General features: G+C 37.5%; 2 protein-coding genes across 3 annotated transcripts; one reads left to right on the forward strand and one right to left on the reverse strand.

Moving 5' to 3' along the window:
* Positions 1–2,775: 2,775 nt before the first annotated feature.
* On the forward strand, positions 2,776–3,522 carry LOC141613063 (zinc finger protein ZAT3-like). Its single transcript, XM_074431798.1, has one exon. The coding sequence runs from the start codon at positions 2,776–2,778 to the stop codon at positions 3,520–3,522; it is 747 nt and encodes a 248-aa protein (XP_074287899.1).
* A 272-nt stretch (positions 3,523–3,794) lies between these two features.
* On the reverse strand, positions 3,795–21,914 carry LOC141611320 (uncharacterized). 2 transcript variants are annotated; one of them, XR_012528584.1, is made up of 40 exons: positions 21,488–21,914; positions 21,262–21,323; positions 19,770–19,869; positions 19,570–19,677; positions 19,251–19,367; positions 18,888–19,038; positions 18,050–18,297; positions 17,770–17,946; positions 16,884–16,945; positions 16,648–16,765; positions 16,035–16,118; positions 13,630–13,725; positions 13,415–13,516; positions 13,099–13,167; positions 12,651–12,746; positions 12,466–12,573; positions 12,179–12,292; positions 11,954–12,037; positions 11,389–11,517; positions 11,068–11,266; positions 10,841–10,984; positions 10,700–10,743; positions 10,345–10,428; positions 10,134–10,202; positions 9,968–10,044; positions 9,693–9,762; positions 9,345–9,494; positions 8,476–8,541; positions 8,246–8,390; positions 8,069–8,133; positions 7,897–7,962; positions 7,639–7,732; positions 7,456–7,492; positions 7,293–7,350; positions 6,778–6,888; positions 5,766–5,833; positions 5,473–5,539; positions 5,316–5,384; positions 4,045–4,255; positions 3,795–4,004 (listed from the first exon to the last, which is right to left on the reverse strand). XR_012528584.1 is itself a non-coding variant. In XM_074429836.1 (39 exons), the coding sequence occupies exons 1-39, from the start codon at positions 21,530–21,532 to the stop codon at positions 4,163–4,165; spliced, it is 3,846 nt and encodes a 1,281-aa protein (XP_074285937.1). In that variant the 5' UTR covers positions 21,533–21,703; the 3' UTR covers positions 3,795–4,162. The 2 variants fall into 2 exon arrangements, 1 of the variants encoding a protein (XP_074285937.1); XM_074429836.1 differs by having other exon boundaries at positions 3,795–4,255; positions 21,488–21,703.
* Between the last annotated feature and the right edge of the window lie 592 nt (positions 21,915–22,506).

The following is a 22,506-nucleotide window of genomic DNA, read 5'->3' on the forward strand; positions in this document are numbered from 1 at the left end:
CATACAAACTCAACAAAGTTTTCCTCACACTACAATGTGTTATGATTGAAATTATGAAAGCTACTGGTCATAATAACTTTGCAATCCCCCATATGTCAAAGGATCATCTTGCTGCCCTTGGCATATTACCAATAAATTTGGAGGTCAATGAAGACTTGGTGAGGGAAAGCATTGGGTATTTACAAGGACTAGGTCAAACAGAAGGTTTAGAGTACTTGATGACAGAATTAGGTTACAATGTTGGAACAAACCACTAATTTAGAAAGTGTAAGTACTGAATAATGATGACTACTCTTTTGTGATTTGTTTAGAGAATAAACATTTCAATGGTAAGAAATGTTTAACTTCTAACCAAACTTAGAACTTTGTAATGCACAACAATGTATGAAGCTCAGTTCATTGGCAATGTTATCGATTCGATTTAATGTTATCGATTTAATTCGGGAGGGATGTTTAAAATTCATTTAGTTTAAATAAAAATCAAATTTACAACAACTCTCGTGCCTAATTTGGCCTCATCATTGAGTTGTGTGAACTCTTAAGCCTTCCTACACAGAAACAAAATGAAGGTATACCATACTAACTCATTACTGCAATTGTTTACTCGTAGTGGTTAGCACACACCAATTCAATTGTTAACCATGTGGTGGCTTTAAGAGTTCATCAAAGTAGTAATGCCTCCTACACACACACCCAATGAAGGTAGACCACACTATGTCCATTAAGCAAAAACCAACACAACTCTCAAACATTTGATGCTAATGTCATCATGGAGTTGTCAAACACACTGGTTCACATGATTACTGCAACTAAAATGGAACAGTACACACACGCTTAACATTGGTAGACCATGTGGTGGCAAAACTACTTCAATTAAATGGCCAATTACCTAAAATTAGTTCAATTCAAAGTTCAGATATTGCTCTCAAACCATTAAGGTAGAATCATCATTGAGCAAATACCAGCATAAGGCAACAGATATTCAGATTTGAACCCATCAGATATTCATTTAGATACTTTGAACAAACAATTATCAGTGAAGTTATCAGTTTAATGGACTTGATGACAGAATTGAAAATATCAGCATAAATATCAGCATAAGAACTTGATGACAGAATTGAAAATATCAGCATAAAAACCAGAAGCAGCCTAACACCAACAGACGAGAATAAGAACTTGATGACAGAATTGAAAATATCAGCATAAAAAAGCATAAAAACCAGAATCAGCCTAACACCAACAGACGAGAATAAGAACTTTATGACAGAATTGAAAATATCAGCATAAAAAAGCATAAAAACCAGAATCAGCCTAACACCAACAGACGAGAATAAGAACTTTATGGCAGAATTGAAAATATCAGCATAAAAACCAGAAGCAGCCTAACACCAACAGACGATAATAAGAACTTGATGACAGAATTGAACAAATGTAAAATCACCAGAAACCAATCGCTAAACCTAACAGCAGCAAATCCCAGCAGCAAAAAAAACCAGAACATGCATGAACCTCAAAAAAAAAAAAAAAAAAAAAAAAATAGATTGTGAGAATAAGAAATGGACCTTCCTATTTAGACGATTTATGAAGTCTTGCATGGACCCTCTCCATATACGCTTTCATTCTTAGAGAACTTGGTGTCTCAGTCTTCTCCTTTTGTTTTGCAACGAACCTGGCAACATATTGATCGAATTTAATCGAACTTGGTGATTGCGGTACAGCTTCAACCGGGTTAACATCAGATCTACGAGAATCATCATTTTTTGAACGAACTTCTAGATCATCAAACTGTGTTTCTTCAACTTGAGTTCCTCAATCGTCCGGATCTAATGTGTCAGGAACAAACATGTGCATAGGAGGGGAGTCGGGTCCTGATTCTTGTGGTTCATCTTCATCTTCCTCATACCCATCTTTATATCTTTGAATTAAACATTGAAAACAAGATTCATCACAGTTTACATGTGATTTACTCATTATTTATAAAGGTAAAATGATGTTGTGTTGTAAGATTGTGAAAAACAAAGGCAAGAATGAAGGAGATGATAAGAAAAGAGGCGGATGAAGGATATTTTTTAGGGTTTACAAAGAACAATTTTCGAAATTTAGAGAGAGAAATAGAGAGGGCAGTGTTTAGAGAAAGAGGCGGAATGAGGAGAGTAGGTGAGAATGACATTTAGGGTTTGAAGGAAGGATCTAGAATGAGAGCATTCAATTGGGTTGGTTGAGGGGATGAACCAGACGGAATTTGAATGGATTTGGAGTGTTGGGTTACAATTTCTAGTGGGCCAAGGTTATTTTTTGGAGGGAAAGATTAGTGGGTTGGGTTGGGTTAGGGAAAATAATTGGGTTGGTAATTAGTTTAGGGTGGGTTTTTATGGTAGATTAAGGTGGGGTAACAATGACACTTTTTGTAAATAGGTAGTTTTAATTAGGGTAGAATTGTCTTTTTTTTGTTCAAATAAGGAAACATGTAAAGTGGAGTTGAATAGACGGAAATGGAATACTTGTAAAGTGGAGTTGAATGGAGGGAGTAGTCAATTGGACCAGCAGACTAGCACAAACCAAAAAGACAAGTAACCGTCAAACGAACAAGCACTACACAGCAGCATATATTCCACCCAATAACTAACTAACTTGGTTGATGCTCCCAAAATAAAATAACCGCCAATAACTGTTAGTTGGATGAGGACACATAACCGCCAACCCCCTCTACAAAACTCACTTCACCTCCCCACTTCCCTCCTTTTCCTTCCTTCCTTCCTCCATTCTAAAACAAACATGGATGACACCAACAACAACATACCGCCTTCGCCTTCGCCCTCACCCGAGACTTTCTCCATTCTCCCGTCCTCTACCGCCCACCACAGGCGTAAACGGTCCAAATTCCTCCGTATTAAGCCCACACCAATACCGAAAATCCCATCAAGAAAACCAGACCCGTCTGCGCCCAAGATAACCCGTCCGTGTACTGAATGTGGAAAGACATTCTGGTCATGGAAAGCCCTCTTCGGCCACATGCGCTGCCACCCTGAACGCCAATGGCGCGGTATTAACCCTCCACCACACCTACGTCATTCTCCGCCACCTTCTGATGATGACCTTGAGGTTGCCGCTAGTTTGCTCCTCCTTGCCAACTCCACTATCTCCTCGGCTAGGTTCGAGTGTTCGAGTTGTAAGAAAGCGTTCCCGACTCACCAAGCATTAGGAGGCCATCGCGCGAGTCATAAGAACGTTAAGGGCTGTTACGCCATTACTAAGGATGGTGGTGTTGAGGAGGAAGTCACCAATGCTATTGTCCAAGGGCAGAATTGTCATTTTGATTGTAATTTCGAAGAAATTGATCTTGGGTTGGGTGGACCGGCCTCTACGTCAAATTTCAGGTCTCGGCTTGACCCATCTACTCAGCCTGTTAAGGCCCAATTCGTTATCGATCTTAATCTACCTGCTCAGGATGTGGAGGATGTGGGTCGTCCGGCTGCAGATTATGGTGCTAGTATGCAATTAGATTTAAGATTAGGCATATGATTAACACTGATACAAGTGTGATTACTGATTAGTTAGTTATATACTCGGTAATTATGTAGCTAATAATGTGTGTACTCATGATTCGATACTAATATAGATTGTTTCGGACAAAAAAAAAATAGTGTAAAGTGTATTATGGGACTACGTTTGAATGTAAAAATACGTTTGAATGTAAAAATTACAGATTTCTGATCTATGAAGTTTTCGTAGTGTTTGAACTGCTGGCTCACTTTCTCGGAGAAATAGGGAAGAGGGTCGAAACAAGTTACTGAAAGATTCAAGGTAGATAAAATAAAAACAAAGATTCGTTGTACATAAATATTTTCTTGAAGATGACTCTGCGAAAAATCTCTGTTGGTTAGAAATGCAACAAATGTGTCGATACAAACTTAAAAATAGGAGACCTGTAACAAAGAGAAGGTTTATAAACATCGAATGAAGTATCGCAGAAAGTATCTAGGCACAGGTTATGTCACAAGCATCTGTGTGCCTCAGTTGAGTTGGAGAAAACTCGAAAACTACTACTCCTGTATGTTCAAGGCGTATTGATTGTTCATGATCATAATACAACCCAGCAATCAAGATTCGCCAATCTTTCTATAAAAATGTACATTGCATGAAACGTACAAACTGTGGCCAGTTAGCTCAACTGTACAGAAGGAGAGTGCTCGCCATCTAGCCTATCATTCCTAGGAATGATTCTCGGTGGTGGTCCGACTAAACTTAGCAGTACCTGCAATTAATGAATCGGAGATGGTAGAACAATGGAGGTGATAGTAATACAAAGATCGGTTTATAACAATGAACTATAATTACGGTATGTCTGTATGGCTCTTCCCTAATCTAGCTAGTTGACCTTTTTGAGAGAGATCGTTTAGGGATGCAGATGATCAGGGAAAAAAGAATTATGTATAAGAGCATTGTACAACCATGTTAAATCTAATTGAGCTTCTGATGTCAACTAGCTAGCTTAGATGGTAATACCATTGGATGGTGGTCTGCATGACACGGGTCAAAAACCACCAACATCAAAACTGCCATTATAACCCGCTTTACTACATCAAAAAAACAACAGGTGCATAAATGCATTTTCCAGAGCCAATCACAAAGCTTGAAATATCAACCCAGCCATTGGAGTATCTTTGTCAACACCGTTGTCAAAAATCCACGAGCAATTGCACTTATAGGTTATTTACCACGGGGTTAATCTAGCTTAACCATATATCTCGAGTTCAATACCCTATGAAATGAAGGGGTGTCAAAACTCTCAAGAGGGAGAAACTTGCGCCCATGCAGTCCTACCCAACTCCAATCTTAAATAAACCGGATGGTGCATACCCAAAGAATACCGTTGCGAAAACCTTGCAACAAGTGAAACCAACCAAAAGCTTTTATCTCAAGACCGGCGGCCATAAGTTATCGTTAATCTACCGAGATACCTTTTTTTCCTAATTTTCACTTTTTCAGTCATCTAATCAGATCTTTCCTTCTAGAGTTCTAGATGCTCTCATTTAAGTTTGACAGTCCTATAGTCCTATACTATGTTACTCAGACTTATTTAGAAGTATCCGACACGGATGCGTGTCCAAGTGTCGGACACGGCTATTTTTTTTTTTTTTCTTAAATATGCATATTTTGGTCTAAAATGAGGTAACCAAGTGTCATACCATGTCCGAGTGTCGAGTGTTGGACATGGGTACGCGAGGAAATTAGAAGAGTCGGAGTAACATAGGTCCTATATACTGAACAGGATTTATGTACTACTCTAGATTAGGTGGAAAGTGATAACTTACCGGCAAAAAGACAAGCCCGTGCAAAAAACCGATGATAACTAAAGCCAGGTACATTTGGAAGTAGTAAACCTGCAAATAAGACAAAGGTCAGGAATCGGTTAAACTACTCATGCAATAGGTCCTGGAAATAAATGAAGCCAAGGGACAGGTGACAGACCACAAAAATCTCAGATTTTGCAAAGTAGAGGACAATAACTCCAACCAGTTTCGTTAGTGTGATTCCACTGTCAAAGATGGGCAAACAAATGTTAACAAATTTGAGGTTTCTGAGTAAACTTTGCTTCATATGGTTAGAGCTCAGACTGAAAATTTATGGTTGACTTAATATAAAGTCTCTGGTGTCTTGATGAAGGAATTTTATACACATTTGGAGCGACTGAAGCTGCATTAAGAATGTCACGGAAGCCATGCAGGCTGCAGACCGCTGACAGATGTGAACATGGGACTCACCTGAAAACAGAAGCTCCCATAGTACCAAGAGCCTCTTCTGTACGCTGATTACGATCCCCAAGACAAACCTGAAGATGGCAGCATGACAAGTTCAACATTATTTCCTTGAATTATTGAAGTCATTTCAATAAGCTACTCATCTTTTGAAGAACTCGAAGTACTTGCTATGTTACTTATACAGTTATACTTGTCGAAGGGTGTTTTTCGTTGGCTCCATCGGAAATGGATTTGGTCGGTCCATTTCATTTTTTGCTTGGGGTGTTTTGGAATGGAGTTAGAAACCTAATGGATTCTAACTCCACCCTAACCCCTTGGAATCTCATACCCACCCTCCCCCATAGGATTCAAACTCGAGTCCCTCATTCTACAAACTTATAAAGAACCAAACAACTTTAAGGAAGTATGGGTTAGATCACCCTATGCCCCCATGGTATCATATTCCATTCTATTTTATTCCGTCTTTTTGAACCAAATGGCCCCTAATAGAATCTAACAAGGATGCGTGCCCAAGTGTTCAATGTAGTATGGTACAAGCCTACAAGGCAATAACAGCCTTTCTTTATATTTTAATAGTAGGTCAGTGACAAAGTGAAGATTCATAGGCAATATGTGCAACTGAATGGAACTCTGATATAAGAGTTTCAATATGTTTCAGCTTACGTTACACAATAACACAAAGTTGCTTAGAAATATCTGACATGGGTGTGTGTCTTAAGTGTCGAACCCGGCTGAGTGCCCTACTCCTGCCTATAGTCAAGTATGGGACACAGATACACGAGGTAATATAAATAGTTGGAAGTACCATAGGTTTTAGCACCACTTGCACCAAATCAGAGGTGTCTATACATCAATTATTTGGAAGTCTAAGGTACTTATGAGCAGCTCTTTTCCTAAAAATAAAAGTAACATAGCTGATCGAATTCTTGACCTCCATAGAGGGCAATATGCAAACTAGTTATATACAAAAAAAAAAAAAAAAGAGAGAAAGGAGATTCGAGTTTGAAGCGTTTACCGAGAAGGCATGTGTTATATGAACACAGAACTCAACAGCAATGCCAATGGACATAATAAGGTTAACAACAGAAACTGCATTCAACTGGATACCAAGAATTGCCATAACGCCCTGCATTTTGATTTTTAAACTGAGTTTTCTGACGCCACTAAAAATCAGAAAAGAAACAAACACTCGTATCTCCCAAGTGGATTTGGAAGGTTATCAGTAAACCAGAAGTGCACAACAGAAACACCAAAGATTTTCCTGATATACATGAACGAAGGCAAAATGAGGCATTCGTAAGTTTTAGTAGCATATGAATATCCTCTTCTTTGAAGCCCTCTTGATAATAATATATACAGTAATACAAAATCCAACTTAGATCACTGTAATTGAAGGCTCTTTTATGTTGAAAGCAAATGCCCATCAACAACAGCGACTCTATTGTGATTTGTGAATACTGATTAGTCACACACGTTTCTAGAGCAATCAATGTCTATAAATGGAAAAATGAGTGATGTTCATTAATATACCATTAGATCCACCACAATCATTGCTAGAACAAGTAAAATGATAGCTGAGCTCCACAAACTGCATGTAACAGAAGAAACAAGCAACAAGGGTTCCATAATCAATTAAAATAAGAAGAGCATGAGCCAAAAATTGCTTCATAATTTTGAGAATGGAGGTCCAAACCTGGATGTTATAATTAGGCATACAACAAATACAGCACCTGCAACAAAATACACACTCATGGATGAGTATGATGGAAATTTTGGCTCAGCCAAAACTATTTACCATTTACTATTTTTGAAACAAGTAAAAATAGAATAAACTAGAATAATTTGCACAGCAGAAGCTTATTAAAGCACTACTAACCCAGCGCAATTGCAAGGTTGACCAGAGCAGTTGTCCAAATGTCTAGATATTGCTCAAAGAAAATGTAGAAGACTGAATACGGGAAGATCTCCATCTGCAAAGAAATCCCAGAGAAAAAATTTAGGTGAACAATCATTCACTCAACCGGTAAGAGAACAATTTAAATTATCTAGTTCCGTGAGGCACATGACTCATTCATGCCAAAGCGGTAAAGTAAAAGATAAAGAGCCTTTCTAATATACCATTCCAGATACATACCTTCAGAGAATCAGAGACTTTTGCGCAGAACTCACGAGCTGCACGTAGTGCATTGACGTAGTCACTCTGTTATTCAGAACTAAATGACTTAGAGGTCTTGGGCATACTATAAATCCAGTCAAGAAACTATTTTGCCAGTTAGGTAGAGTTTATCACAAGGCTATGGGCTTGCCTGTTTATTGACTGGAGTGTGGAATGTTCGAAACTCAGATGCTCTGATAACACCACTCTCATAGCCTGATGAGTATCGTAGATAGTTAAAGATCTGGATATTTGCATTTTTTTCAAGTGGCAAAAAGCAATGCCTCACAAACACAGAATCAAGAACCGAAAAGAGGAAGAAATAGACCATTCAAGTCAAGACTAGTCGTGTATGCTCCGTGACCCCCTTTAGCACAATCAGCTGAAGGCAACGCACTGAGGAACCATGGGAGCTTATCCCTGAACTGGTCAGTTGAAGGACGATCATTGTCCAAATCTGAATGACGAAAGCACTGCAATGTCCCTAACAAGTTAATTTGAGAGTACTCTGCATGACTGAAATAGAGATAGAGAAAATGTAGACAGAAGATCCATTACAGTGGTACAATCTTCACAGACACCGCCCAATTCGCAGGATCCTTCCTCAGGATCACAGCATGGAGGCTGGAGAATGGAGAACCAAATGACAGTAATAGATAAGCTTATTGGAACTGCCAGAAAAAAACAAAAGCCAGACCCAGTATACAATAGCAGTATCATTTGCATATGAAATGGCATTTTAATGACAAGTATGATTGCCAGATAATGATGATGATATTGTTGGTAACAGTAGGAAGATGAACCAAATTATCTGAAAATACAATACAATTTCTACAAACTTAGTCGTCAGTGAGCGTCTTGTAGATGGATTTAATCTACTCAATAACATTTAAAGTCTAACTAAACCACCAAATAAAGCCACATGACATCACCAAGTTCTTTCTTACCCTCTTCGAAGTTGGGTCCACATACATGGATTGCCTCTATAACTAGGAGTGAGCAAAATATCTCACTTGGTTTTTCAGTTTTAATCTGATCCAGCATTCAAATTGTAAACCAAAAAGCTGGGATATTTTCCTCAATGTGGCATCCCCGAAAACTATCTAAACATAAATTTGATGACTTATAGGAGTATACTGTAGTTCCATGTGCAATTCTTTTGAGAACTTAAAAGTATGAAAAACAAGGCACTCCTTTTAAGTTATTAGTTTTTACGTTTTTTTTTAATTATTTCACACTGATAATAGAATATTTAAATGACGAAAAGCTAAGGATCCCTGAAGCCGTGATAGGTCTCATCAAGAGAAAGTTAAGATTGGGTAAATCATTGTTTACAGAAGATCTATAGCATTTTCTTTTTCTAGAAGTCTTCTAATGTAGCAAACAATCCTATAAATGCGCATGAAGGAGTTTGGATGAAAATCAACCTGATCATCAGGGGGGCAATAACTACCATCAACAAACTTTCGACAGCAGCCAAAAGCTTCAGGTGACAACCACACAAGAAAATCATCAAGCCAAGAAGCAGCTGGTTTAGCTATGTAACTTGACTCTGGTGTCAAGGAAGCCCTAGATATCTGCATTTAAATAGCCTAGTAAGACAGCATACTGCAAGCTTGAGAATAAGCAGATGAAGGAAAAGGGGGTACGAATCCCTAGCCCCAAAATACATTATCATTAACAACTGATTTATTTAACATGGACTACAACTAATCCCTAGCAAAAATCAGGTCTATAGACTGGATTACTGACAAAAGATTAACCTCATAAATTACCTCGTTTAAAAGAGAGTTAGAGTTGCACTTGCTAATGGAACACAGCTGATTTGTCTGCCTTGATTTAGAGCTGTATGAACATTCAATATATAGTAAAAGTTCATATCAATAAGATTATACATCAAACATATAAACAATGTCACGGAACCATGGAAATCACTCAAGTCAACTCTTCAATATTAACAAGATCTCTAAGGACCATTGAGAACAGTAGATAGTAGATACTAGTTCACTCTAGTGTTTAGAAAATCTTTCTGAAGTAATGAATATAATACCTGTAGTTATAATCCTTGGCAACGAAGTACAAGGGAGGCCCAATTCTTAAATACTCTGAAATATTATTAAAATAGCCCTGTAGCAACCACAGGTTCACTTTTGAGACGGAATATGAGAGGTGAAAAAAGAAACATGAATAATAATGAATCTGCGAAATACGAAAACCTGAAGATACGAGTCCCGTGGAAGAGCAACTTGTTGTTCTAATCCTGGTTCAATCCTTGGGCACAATGCCTTCACAGAAAAGCAAAAAAAAAAAAAATGAAACTTGAATTAAATATTTCCATTCAGCAATAAAAAGACATAGGCCTGCCTAGTACACACATAAACTGACTTAAAGCGGAAACAAATTGCCTTAGATGTACAAGTAGCTTACAATGCTTGCCAAAGTAAAACCAGCAAACAGAACAAGAACAACTACTTTGACTCCCCGGCGTACAAGAACAGGTGCATGAATTTCCTGCAAGATGAGATATTCCGATTATAAAGGAGGTTGAATATTAGTATAAATCCAAAAAGGTTTCTTACCTTGATTTTATAATATCCTAACCAAATTAAAAACTCTTCACCAGAGGTAAGCATTTCGAAAATGAAAAAGTAACTCTCGTAATGACAAGGTCGTCCTCTTTTGTATATCTACCAAAGAGGCTGCAGTAGAACAGTCTCTAACATAGTAATGGACTAATGGTTGTCATTGCAGATAATAAAATGAACCAAGATGTTGAACATACCTTCATATATTTGGTAAGAAACCCTGGGGCACTCTGATCAATGCCTATGTCAAAAAATTTTAATCAGATAAATCTCTTTGCAACTACGATTTCGGAATAATCTGCTTTTGAAGGAAATTAATCAAATTAATTTGAACATACCTGTGTTTGATTCTGCAGTTTCAGAAGAAACTCTGAAGCATGGGAAACAGTCAATCCTAAAATCTTCTGTTCTTTTGAAATCCAGAACAATTAGTGCAACGAAAGCGCTAAGTTGTAGAAGGAAATCCAGCAGGACAGCCATAGCTGTTGAGATAGACAGAAAGTCTATCCATCAAAAATCTGACTGCACACACCAAATGACCAAGACATTCATAAAGAATACAGACCTGCAAACATGGAGAAAACACGACATGCTGGCATGGTAATGAAGCCTCCTACAGCAAATGCCAATACTTCCGACACACTGGCAAGTGTTATAGATGGACCAACTTCAACCAGGGCCCTGCTTATTCGTTCTTCCAAAGGAACTTCTATGGGCTGCCTTTTGGTGGCATGTACTAATATGCACATGTTATCAACTCCAACCTGTTGTAACATGAATGAAAGACTGGATGGATCATAATTCTGACTTGATTTCAGCTATATCCTTTATGTATATGATTCAAAATATTTCGCATGGTAAACAACAGATAATAAAATGAACTCACAGCCAAAACGAGAAAGGGAATGACTTCCATAATTATTAATGTTGACTTCACTCCAATGGCACTGAAGAAACCAACCGAGCCAAGTACAGAAAGTACGACGACTAATACCCCTGAAAGCCCAAGTAAAACCTACAGCAAGAAATAAAAGAAATATTTAATCAATTATCAGTCGCTTCGTCTTATATGGTGTGACTCATGTGCCTCATGCAAATTAACCTTCTGACTTGGACACTGGTGCGTGTATGTTGACTATCAGACACTACTATTTTGTTTTTAAAAAAACCTATGTTTTTAATCTAAAAAAGTGACCACGTGTTGTGTCTTGTCAAGTCAAGTTGGAAGGAGTAGTGGAGTACCATGTCGCCAAGCGACTTGCAACCAAAGTGATGTGTTGAAGTAAGATAGCATGAGATGAGAAAACTCAGTCTCAAATCCAAGTCAAAAAGATAAACGACCAAAGAATGATGTAACTGAGCAAAGACAATCCATCTACTTGGATGTAATTTGATATACAAGTAAAGAGGCTGCCTGGCATTGAGGTGGGAAACATGAAATGATGTCGTACCTTTGACGATATGTAAAATGATGACCAGTGAGGCCTGTCTCCCAACGTCATTGATATGTAAGCAAACATCACAAGATAGCTTATCTAGCAACATAAGCAGATAGAAAGACAATTTACACATCATGAAAACAACCAGAGTAAGTACGTCCAAAAATATAATACAATTTGATTTTAGCCTTACCTGCAAAGAATTCAACAAGAAGCATAAACTTTGAAAGAACTTACTAAAATTGTTACGACATCAGCATAGCTTTCACGTTTTAGTTCATCCTCAATTGAACTTTCAGAAGAAAAAGTTATAGTGAGACTGTTGGACTGCGCCATGGGCAATAGTTCATCCTGTAAATAACAAGATGAGTTAGTAGCAAAAACATTCAACAGCTGTGTTTGTTTCAATGGACTATATTCTAGTAGATGTAATATTTAAACATGAGAATACTTAATATACGGAGTATCATACTTGCACAAAATTTGCTTGAAATAGAGATTTAGAGAGATCAAGATTACACGACCTTAGCCAGCTTAATGAAAGCTCGTTCCCATTCCACAACCTTCCTGCTTGCATCGCTTGACTGGTCAACCATGTTATTGACTGGATAGGTTACCACAAATGCAGTAGCCTGCCATATGAACTTTATATCACTAATCTGTTATCTTTCATGAATACATAGGCTACACCAAGAGATAAGAAATCTACCTCAGAAAAATTATTTCCAGAGAAACCTCCCAAGGCAGTACTAGGATCGAGTGGAGCTTTGAAAGCACTTAAGCATGAATCAGTGGATGTGTAATGCTGAACAGGACACGGAAAGACTGTAATTATGCATTGGAAATACTGACAGAAACCATCGGAGATTTACCAGAATGTATCTAATATTGCATTTATCCAAAGCTATACCGAACATATATAATAAATTTTTTGAAATTGTTCAACTGTATGGGGTTTGTTAAAAGCATTAGTAAACAAAGCATTATTTTAGGTTTCTGCTACATTTGAATGTCTACTATCTTGTTGGTTATATTAAGTCTCAAGTCACTAAAAGTGGGAAATAACCCAAAACTCAATACTCAAAAGTGGAATTTGAGAAATCTTAGGGAAGTAAAGTGGAAATTTCAAATATACCACGAGTTCAACAAGTAAATACCTGAAAGCAATACAAAGCATGATCAATGCCTCCAAAATAATCATAGTTGTCAAGATCCATCTGGAAGTACTGTCAAATATAAAAACAGAAAATAGAAAAATCAACCATTTATACGCAGACTTTGCTGAAGAAATAAGCGTCACAGGTAGGAATATAGGATTCACCTAGCTTGAAAAAAAAAACACTTTTAGATCAAAATGATAACAAATGTTGGGTCGTTAAGTATATTTGACGCGAGATTCAAAACCACAGCAAAAACACCATGCTGAAATTATCAAAAACTAGATGGCAATTGTTGATGCTTATAAGTTAAAACCTGGAGGATACTCTGGGTGGCACAGTCTTCCCCAAGAGGCTTTAAGCAAATATCAGTGAGAGACACAAAAGTTCCTGAATGATTAACACGAAGTTCATCAACCTGTCATAAAACTCAGAAAATTCAGAAACAGTAAAGACTAGAACGGCTAGAGTGACCGACTTAAATATCTTCATATAATACAAATAACCTAACTGTTAAAGAGTCACAAGTACCTTCTGTTGTATTTCAAAAAGTAACTGTATATTATCCTCTGTGACTATGCTGGGAGATACCCCACTCTGTGGATCTGGCATTGTTGCCAATATAACCTGGGAATAATTAACTTACGGTGAACTTGCTTACACAATTCATAAGAGTATGTCAAAGGAGTTACACATTCCAGCCCTAGAATGCACTATAACATCAGATCCTCCATTTAGTTTTTACCTTTCTGATACACACAAAAACTAAGGCATACTATATACTTCCTCTTTTCTTTGACTCTTTCAAACAAAAAAGTAGAAGAAACAAAAAAAAAGGGTGTTGATTTTCGATGTACGTTTTTTACTCATTACGGTACATCTTTTCCCAAATTGTCCCTCTCATTTCTTCCCAATGTGTACTACGCAAAACAAAGGAGAAAAAAAAAACAAATTGATTGTATACATTCACGTATATCCTAAGCTCCAATTGCACCAGCCAACACTCCAGCCACTGCCGACCGCCGCGTGACCACCAACAGCCGGACTTCCACCTATCCTCCTCCAGGTCGCCCGTCAAACCACCGTTGCCCTTCACTCGACCGTCCTTTTGCACCCACACCACCTGGGCCTTCCCCGTTTCCATGTCGTCCATGACTCACTCTCACCCCTCCCCAGCCAGTCAGCCACCACCCACCAACCTCCGTCTCCTGATAAGAGTGATAACCACCATCCATTTTGCCAGACCACCACCACCACCAAACAACCCTAGATCTCCAAACTCAAAAGTAACCCACAAAAATGCTAGATTAAACATTCATTTGATAAGTAATATGCAATTAACAAACTAATTATTTGTTTTATATTTAATTTATTATCATAATGAAGAAATTTAATTGATTTGAGTTTGTGTAGTTAGTAATCAAAGGAACTAGGTTTAGAGCTTTGTTTCGATTATGGGTATGTGAATGGAAAGTATTGTGAAAATGTACTGAAATGAGTAAAAAACGTACTACGAAAATAAACTACGTAACAAAATACGTTCGATAATACCATTCTCTAATCTTATTTGGAGCCGAAATAAATGGGAATTGGGGTAACATCAGAGTCTTAATCCCAAAATGATTTGGGGTCAGCTAACATGAATCATCCTTTAGAATCGTCCATGGGTGAGCGCACACCTCAAAAATGCGAAAAAAAGAAAAGAAAATGTGAAAAACAAAAGGGGAGTTAAACATAATACAAAAGTCAGGTAAACTTATAGGTTTTAAAATCGAAGTACGGATTTCTTTTATAAAAACTTAGAATTTAAATCGAGAATAAAGATTAAAACGATTTTGAAAACCGAAGTAAAACTTAAGGGTCCGAAATACCTTAAAAGTGAACCAAGTATTAATATAAAAAAAGTTGTTGGTAAAAAGGTGTAATAAATCTAAAAAGAACAAATAAATTTTAAAAATTAAATAAAAACATTAAATATATCAAATAACGTCAAATACTAAACATCCACATGTATCATTGCCCTCCATTGTGCCCTCTCCGTCACCATTCCCTCATCAAGCCCGAGAAATCTCATATCGTGTTGTATCACTCCCAGCCATGTCTGTTTTGTTCTCCCTCTACCCATAGCAACCTTTTTTGTTCCCCAAGTCTCCAGCCTCCTAACTGGTGCGGCCATAGGTCTCCTTCTCACATGGTCAAACCATCTTAGTCGTTTTCCATCATCTTGTCCTCTATTGGCGACACTTTCACCTTTTCCCTAATCACCTCATTCCTTAATCGATCTTTCATTGTATGGCCGCAACATCCACCTCTAACATACGCATCTCCGCCACACTCATCTTTTGAATGTGACAATGCTTCACGGCCCAGGAGCCGTAAAGTAAGGCAGGCCTAATCGCCGTGCGATAAAATTTTCCCTTTAATCCTTGGGGCATATCTTTATCGCATAAAAGCCTTGTAGCACTTTTCCATTTCAACCATCCCGCCATCCCGCTTTAATTCTGTGAGCCACATCTCCGTCTAACTCCCAATCTTTTTGAATAATAGATCCTAGATATCTAAAAGATATCTGACCCCTCAACAACATTCAAATCGAAAATAATACTCCCCACCTCTGTTCCTAGATCCTAAATAAACATTCCAGAATGAGACTAGAAAAACATAAAACAAGCAGAGGAAATGATAAAAAACTATTCGTGACAGTAAATATCAACTCGAATAAAATGTCATTCTAGCAAACCACTCCATGAACTTTGCAAACAGATAGCACTAGTTGTTTCTTAACGGGAGCAAAAGTCCATGCTATCAGCGATATGCGGAACTATGTACATCTATTAAGAGAAATCTACAAGGAAAAAAACAAAAACAAAAAAAAAAGGGCAAACAATTCTGCACTTGACAGAAAAATTCTGCAAGAAAACAAAGGAATATCATACCTGCTCAATCCTGTAAAAAGGCGCTAAGTGAGTGTCAAAGAAGTGCTTCTCTTCTCCTGCTTTACTTCCTGGACCTACCCACAACTACAAATGTAGTAATAATAGGGATCAAATGTTGTTGCTCAATGTCACAGTAGTTAGCTATTTTATAATCCATATAACCAGTAAATAGCACGTAGAACATCAGTAATCAGCTTTCCAAGAGCTCTATCCTTGCGAATAAATCCGTTTAATTTTTTCTAAGGAGTATGAACTATTAAGTAACGCTAGTTACTGTTATTTTTTCTTCTCTTTTATATTTTGGGGATATGTGTTGCATATCCTTCTTCATTTACCTGTTCGTTTTACTGAATTTGCTACTTGTCAATTAGTCATTTCATTTCAACTTTTTTTCCCATGCCATTTATGCTCTAATCTATAGTCAGTTAAGCCTACTGTTCAAGTCAGAAGTATTTCACACACATAGCCATTACTGTCTACAGCTAAATTATAAGATAACTATTTGATTTCTCAGTGCCAGTAAAAACTTATCTCTATCATATAGATGAACTCTACGAAAAAAACATATGTTCCTCAAACTTTAACTCAAAAAGATCATCATACAACAACATACCTTTTCAGGCCGAGTCTCAACCTCGAAACGTACTAACCCTATGCAAAGTATGATAACAACCCCAACTGAAGAGCACAGCACAATGATGGGATTTCTTGCAACCCATCTTCCGTATCTCCTGCAAAGTATTAAAAAAGAATCATTATCGGAGTAATATGACTACCTGGATTAGATATCTGATCAGAAACAAGCCAGGCTCAGAGAGAAGAATTGAACTATAGGAACAGTTGCTTCACCTGAAAATATCAGTCATAAATCCTTGAATAGCAGACTGCACTAGTGGAGCTGACTCTGCAACCTATATTACAAACATGATTTTGTAAATAAAAATATGGTCAACAATACGCATGGCCAGTGAAATGATCCAATCAATAGACTTGAAAAACAGAACTGACAAAAAAGAGCGAGAATGCACACTGGTTCTACAACTTGCCAAAAGTGAAAATTATAACTGATAAAGCTATGAGCTATCAAAGGATTTCGCAAGCATATCCCTTGCTACATATACCAGCCTTTTAAGTAATCAATAGCAGCACAAAGAAGTCAAATGTTTCAATAGGTCAGGGGTTCGGGACGAAAGAAAAATAGCAAGAACTTGAATTTGAAGAAAGGTGTAGTTCACTCTATCATTGCTTTATGCTCTCTTTAGAGAGATCATTCTATGGACAACAGAAACTCCACAGACCTATCATTAACCAGCAACTGAGTCCATTCAGCCAAAACCACAGGCTAATTAAAACAGAATTACACAAGCTATTAAAAAAAAAAAAATCAGAGCACAGTTTGCAGTTATGCATGCAGTCAAGCAGCGACGGCGCGAATCTAGTTCCCAAAGAATTCTAGGCAGATATTAAATTGTATATAAAGCTCATCAACAAACTATAGAGAAAACCAGCGAAAACATGTTGCGATATGGAACTAGGTAGAAAACTACAGATGACAAAACCAAAGTTAGAAAATCTTGAATAAGAAAGATTTACTCTAGTGACAATTATTTGGAGTATACATAGAATTAGCTTAGTCATTGTAGAATGCTGCACATAATTAAATTGATCATTACACATTCAATAGTAAGAAATGAATATTTATTCCAGGGGATTGTTTAAGGCAGATGTAACAAACCTTGCTGCCAAGATTTCCATCAATTTCGTCATCAAGGGAATCAACTTTGCTCAATAATGGTTTTGAAATAGATGGAGGACCACTCCTTTCTGCAGTCTTGTAAAAGAACCCCCATCCAAGAATAGCACCAACCAGTAAAATAAATAGGAAGGCCATGGACAAATCAACGCATTTAATCTGCACGAATCAATCACTAAACCCTCAGCATTGGATAAGAAAGTCTAATTAATAAACTGGCAAAATAACCAAAGTGGACAATCTTTTCCATATTAATTTGAACCTCAATAGAGCCCAGTCTAATTGAGCAAGAATCCTTTGTCTTTGAATGTGGAGGTTCTGAGCTGGAACAATCAGGCGATGAAGGACAGTCGCCACATGAGCAGCCCAGTGAAGTATCATTGCATGAGTACGCGGACACGTTCATGATCTTCATACCAGAAGATGTAGAAGCACTTGTCCTGAAATTCATTGAATAAGGGGATCCAGGCAAATCTGATGTTACCTTCTGCCCGAGGAACGCAAACCATTCTGAAAAATCAATGGAATGCTAAGTATTTTTTACAAAGGAAAAGAAGCTGCAAGCATGGCACAATAAATTAGCCATGACACCGAATCTATATTGGCAGCATCTATATCGAAACGACGAGATCATGTTGTAATGATCGATTCAGACATCAAATCTCAAACTGAGATTTGCCAGCATTGCTACAAGTAGAGAGCCTAAAGACTTCAAACAGCTTCTAACTAACTTCAAACATCAGTGAAAAGGATAGACACACAGAACTTCTAGGTAAAAGCCCAACAAGAAGCTACAAATTTAAATTTCTAGTATATCACACCAAATAAATATAAGAGACACCTTAAGTCCATGAAGGAATAAAAAGGCATACAGATGAAGGATGATGTAGGCACCCTTAATGAGTACAAAGGAATGACAAGTCAGATAATGAGTTCCATACTTGCAAAAGGTTACTTTTATGTCAACCTTTTCACCATTCATCAGGTCTACTTCATACATAAGAACATAAGAAATGTACCTAATTATCTATATTTGACAGACATAAGTGTAAGTTGGAAAGGTATAAGAGCTGCAGAAAGTATTTAATATGAAGTATTACCTTTATAGTTCTTGGCACCAGCTCCTACGAAATCTATAGCTCTTGTATTCATACTACCAAACTTTACATCCTTGCAAGAGTTATATAATCCTTCCCCAAACTCTTCCGATACATAATAATCAATGCCATCCACAGTCATGTTGCCATCAACCTGGGAAAAAATGAAATAGTAGGATGAAGCCACAGACACTCGGTTTTATCTTCAGGGGGTCAGAACCATCACACATAGCGGAAACAGCAGCCCCACACACACACGCCTCCTTCCACACAAAGAACGTATGACACTTGTTACTATATAGGAACATGAGGGCAATGTCATAGTACAAAATAAACCAAGCAAAATTTTACGTTGTGACTCCTAACCTCGGCAATGGAAGAAACATTGATGAACAGACTCTGGTTCGGCGAACATGAAAGCTCACAGAAAAGATTAAGGAAGTTCCTCAAGCAAGCTGGGCAACTGACTAATAAAGGAATCGCCTGCAGTAAAATATCCAATATATAATGTTTTAACAAGGAGCAAGAAACATGCATTACAAAACAAGGAGCAATATAAAAAGAAAAACCAACTCTCTACCAGGTCTAGAAAATCAGACAACTAAATTAAATTACCACGGGCTTCTAATGTACAGTAGCATTAAACAGGTTAGTGCTAGAATCAAAGCTCAGCAAGCATTCTTACTTGTTGAACTTGTGATCGCAACGTCTCAAACTGTTTTTCTGTACAACATATATTCCCACTTATGGCAGGACACAAACTCTGAATTTTTGATGATAAGAGATCATCAGGCTGCAAATGAAAGAAAAAATGGTGCTCAGGAAAAAAAAAAAGTTCTGGGAGTCACTTTTGGATTTCTTGAAGAACTGGGAAGGTCAACATACTTTAACGGAAGGAGAACCGTAAGGGCAATTTAAAACTTTCCCCGCGCTACTTTCTCCACAAATATCATACATAGCACAATACTCTGCAGAATGTCTTGACCTAAAAAAAACAAAGTGTAGTGAGTCAGACATATATTCTAACAAGACAACAAAAACTGAGAACTGTCTAGATTAACAGATAAAACGATACAGCAGTAGTACAAGAGCCATGCGCACACAACCCATCCTATAATATGAGAGGTGGTACTCACGACCGGCTTCGAGTCTCATCAGCATCAAGACTGCTCTTGTGGCTCCCTTTGCGCCAACAACAATATGTGATGGTTAAGATACCAAAACAGGCACCAATTTAAAGAAACGCCTTACACCTTGCCTAGTAACTCGAAGGACAAGATAAGCAATTTCAGAAACTGACACTAGTTGAAGAAAACACAGTAAAGCTTTCTCTTCCCCCTTATCCCCTTTCCTCATTTTTGGCTTTGAGTGTTATAACAGCGTACAGCCATACACAATACCTGGCAGAATTCCTACCAGGTGGAGACAACAAACATTGCTGATGTAAAGAGTATAATGTAGATAGAGATGCTAATAAAGACTTTTGTAAGTAGAATCCATGATGTTATGATAATGTTGGGACTCATGCCACCAAGGCATCAACATCCAATTTGAAGCAAATATATGAGCATTATGTCCTGTAATACTTCTCCTCCCCCTATGAATCCGGCTTAATGAGAACTAAATACTCATTATCGTCACTCTCTTCTCCCCTTAAAGCTATCTGAGTGGTAGTCTGATATTTCTAGAGGTCAGCATTATTCCATCAATAAGAATAAAAGCTAAATGACATCCTTCTTCAAAAGATGTAGATTGTAGACGAACTATTTTCATAGTGGCAGCTGTTCAGACGATTGTTTCCTTTTCATAGTGGCAGCTGTGCAGACAATTGTTCCCTTTTTGGTTTGAATGAGACACACGGCCAATTCTATAGGCTTAATTTCTACTATTGAGCCAAAACATAGTTTATAGCACTGTGGTTCAAATTGCAAGAGTATCTACCTGTTCCGGGGAAAACTAGGGGAAACATACTTCCACAAATACCGCCAAAACTGTCAACTATGAACTGAAATACACTGAATGCACATACAAGTCACCATAACAATAAGTTCAACCTAAACAAGATGGGTCTTCAGTTTCGAAAACTTCTCCAGTTCTCCTAGCCTAGGAGCCAACGGATTACACTTCTAGTCCTATCAATTAAAACCGCGGTATCAAGTCCAAATTTCCCAACTTCAATCCCCTCATTCTCAATCCTTGGAATATTCATAATAACCGTACCTCGCTATGGATCAAATTAATAAACATAGTAACAAAACATTCAGTTACTTCTTTACAGTCTAATATTACTCAACCAGGATAACCAAGTTCTACAGCATTTACAATAAAATATTCCCAAAACCAACAAAATCAATGATTACACAAAAAAGGAAATTACCCAAGTAAAGAAGAGCTAGAATCAGCATTTCCTAAATTAATAAAACAACCCCAGATAACAACCTGCACAACACAGATCATTAGCATCATCAGTCACATAAAAATTACCCAAAAAAACCCCCAAAATCATAAATTCTGCATGTTCTATATCAACTAATTCAAGTAGAAAGATACAATCTTGCTGCATCAATTCAAGTGGGATTTCATTAAAATTGAGTAAAACTTGCCTGAAACAGAATCAGGGTAACATAAATTCTCGAAGAAGGTGTCATTTCTGCTATGTCATGTAGTCAAGAAGGTTGCAAAATGGTGAAAAAAAAAGAGTGGTTGATTTCAGTTGAAAATTGCCAAAAATATGTTTCTGGGTTATTAGAGAAATCAGTCAGATGACAAAAAAAGTCAAGGAAAGAGTTGGGAAGTGAAAGAAAGCGTATCAGAGCAATATTCTCGTCTTTATATGAAAACAATTATCCATCACTCCAAAGTGACGGATACGTGCCGTCACAAATGAAATTTTGTGATATGAAAACGGGTTAAATATGATTTTTGTATACTTAATTAGAATATAAGATAACCCGTTTTAAATGTAAAACGGATATTCGGCTCTTTAAACAAGAATTTGTCGTACTTTGTAGGAATAGTGATCATTAATTTGCTTTTGTTTTTGGTGAGCAACAAGTCTAAACCTCGTGTCGCTCGCTATGATAAATTGATAATGCCAACCTTTAATCCTGCGTTATTGAGCATGAAAATTATGAATGTATATGCACAAAAGGTTTGAAATGTTGTCACAATAGTTAGTGTTAACCGTTACGTACGATCGTAAGATAATTGTATTTGTGTCATAGAATATGCATATTGTTGTGCGGAAGCGTGAATATCTTGTGTAGGGCCTCTCCTTCGCATCTGTGTCCACAACCCATAATAGTACGAGGCCAAGCCCTCACGGATTTACTCTTGGGCTCCTTCCCAAAAGGCCTCATACTATTATTTTTTGTAAACATTTATAAGGATGATCTTCCATCTTGACTCGGACCTTGACCGACATGGAGAACTCTAGTCCCACAACCTACAGCCCCAACTTCTAGACACTCGCATCATATAGTCTTGGCCTCTTCTAGACACTCGCATCATATAGTCTTGGCCTGATGAATCTCTTTGTCTAGCCCAAGGTTCGAACCTTGGGCTCTGATACCACTTGTTGTGCGGAAGCGTGAATATCACGTGTTAGGACATCTGTGTCCAC

Source organism: Silene latifolia, chromosome 11 (assembly GCF_048544455.1).
Source record: "Silene latifolia isolate original U9 population chromosome 11, ASM4854445v1, whole genome shotgun sequence".
Taxonomy (NCBI): Eukaryota; Viridiplantae; Streptophyta; class Magnoliopsida; order Caryophyllales; family Caryophyllaceae; genus Silene; species Silene latifolia.

Coding starts and splice junctions, on each gene's coding strand:
- LOC141613063 (XM_074431798.1), top strand. CDS start 2,776: ATGGATGACACCAACAACAACATACCGCCTTCGCCTTCGCCCTCACCC.
- LOC141611320 (XM_074429836.1), bottom strand. CDS start 21,532: ATGACACCTTCTTCGAGAATTTATGTTACCCTGATTCTGTTTCAG. Junction 10,985..11,067: donor TGTTTTCTCCATGTTTGCAG/GTCTGTATTCTT, acceptor CTATCTCAACAG/CTATGGCTGTCCTGCTGGAT. Junction 8,542..9,344: donor ATTGCCCCCCTGATGATCAG/GTTGATTTTCAT, acceptor TCCATTCTCCAG/CCTCCATGCTGTGATCCTGA.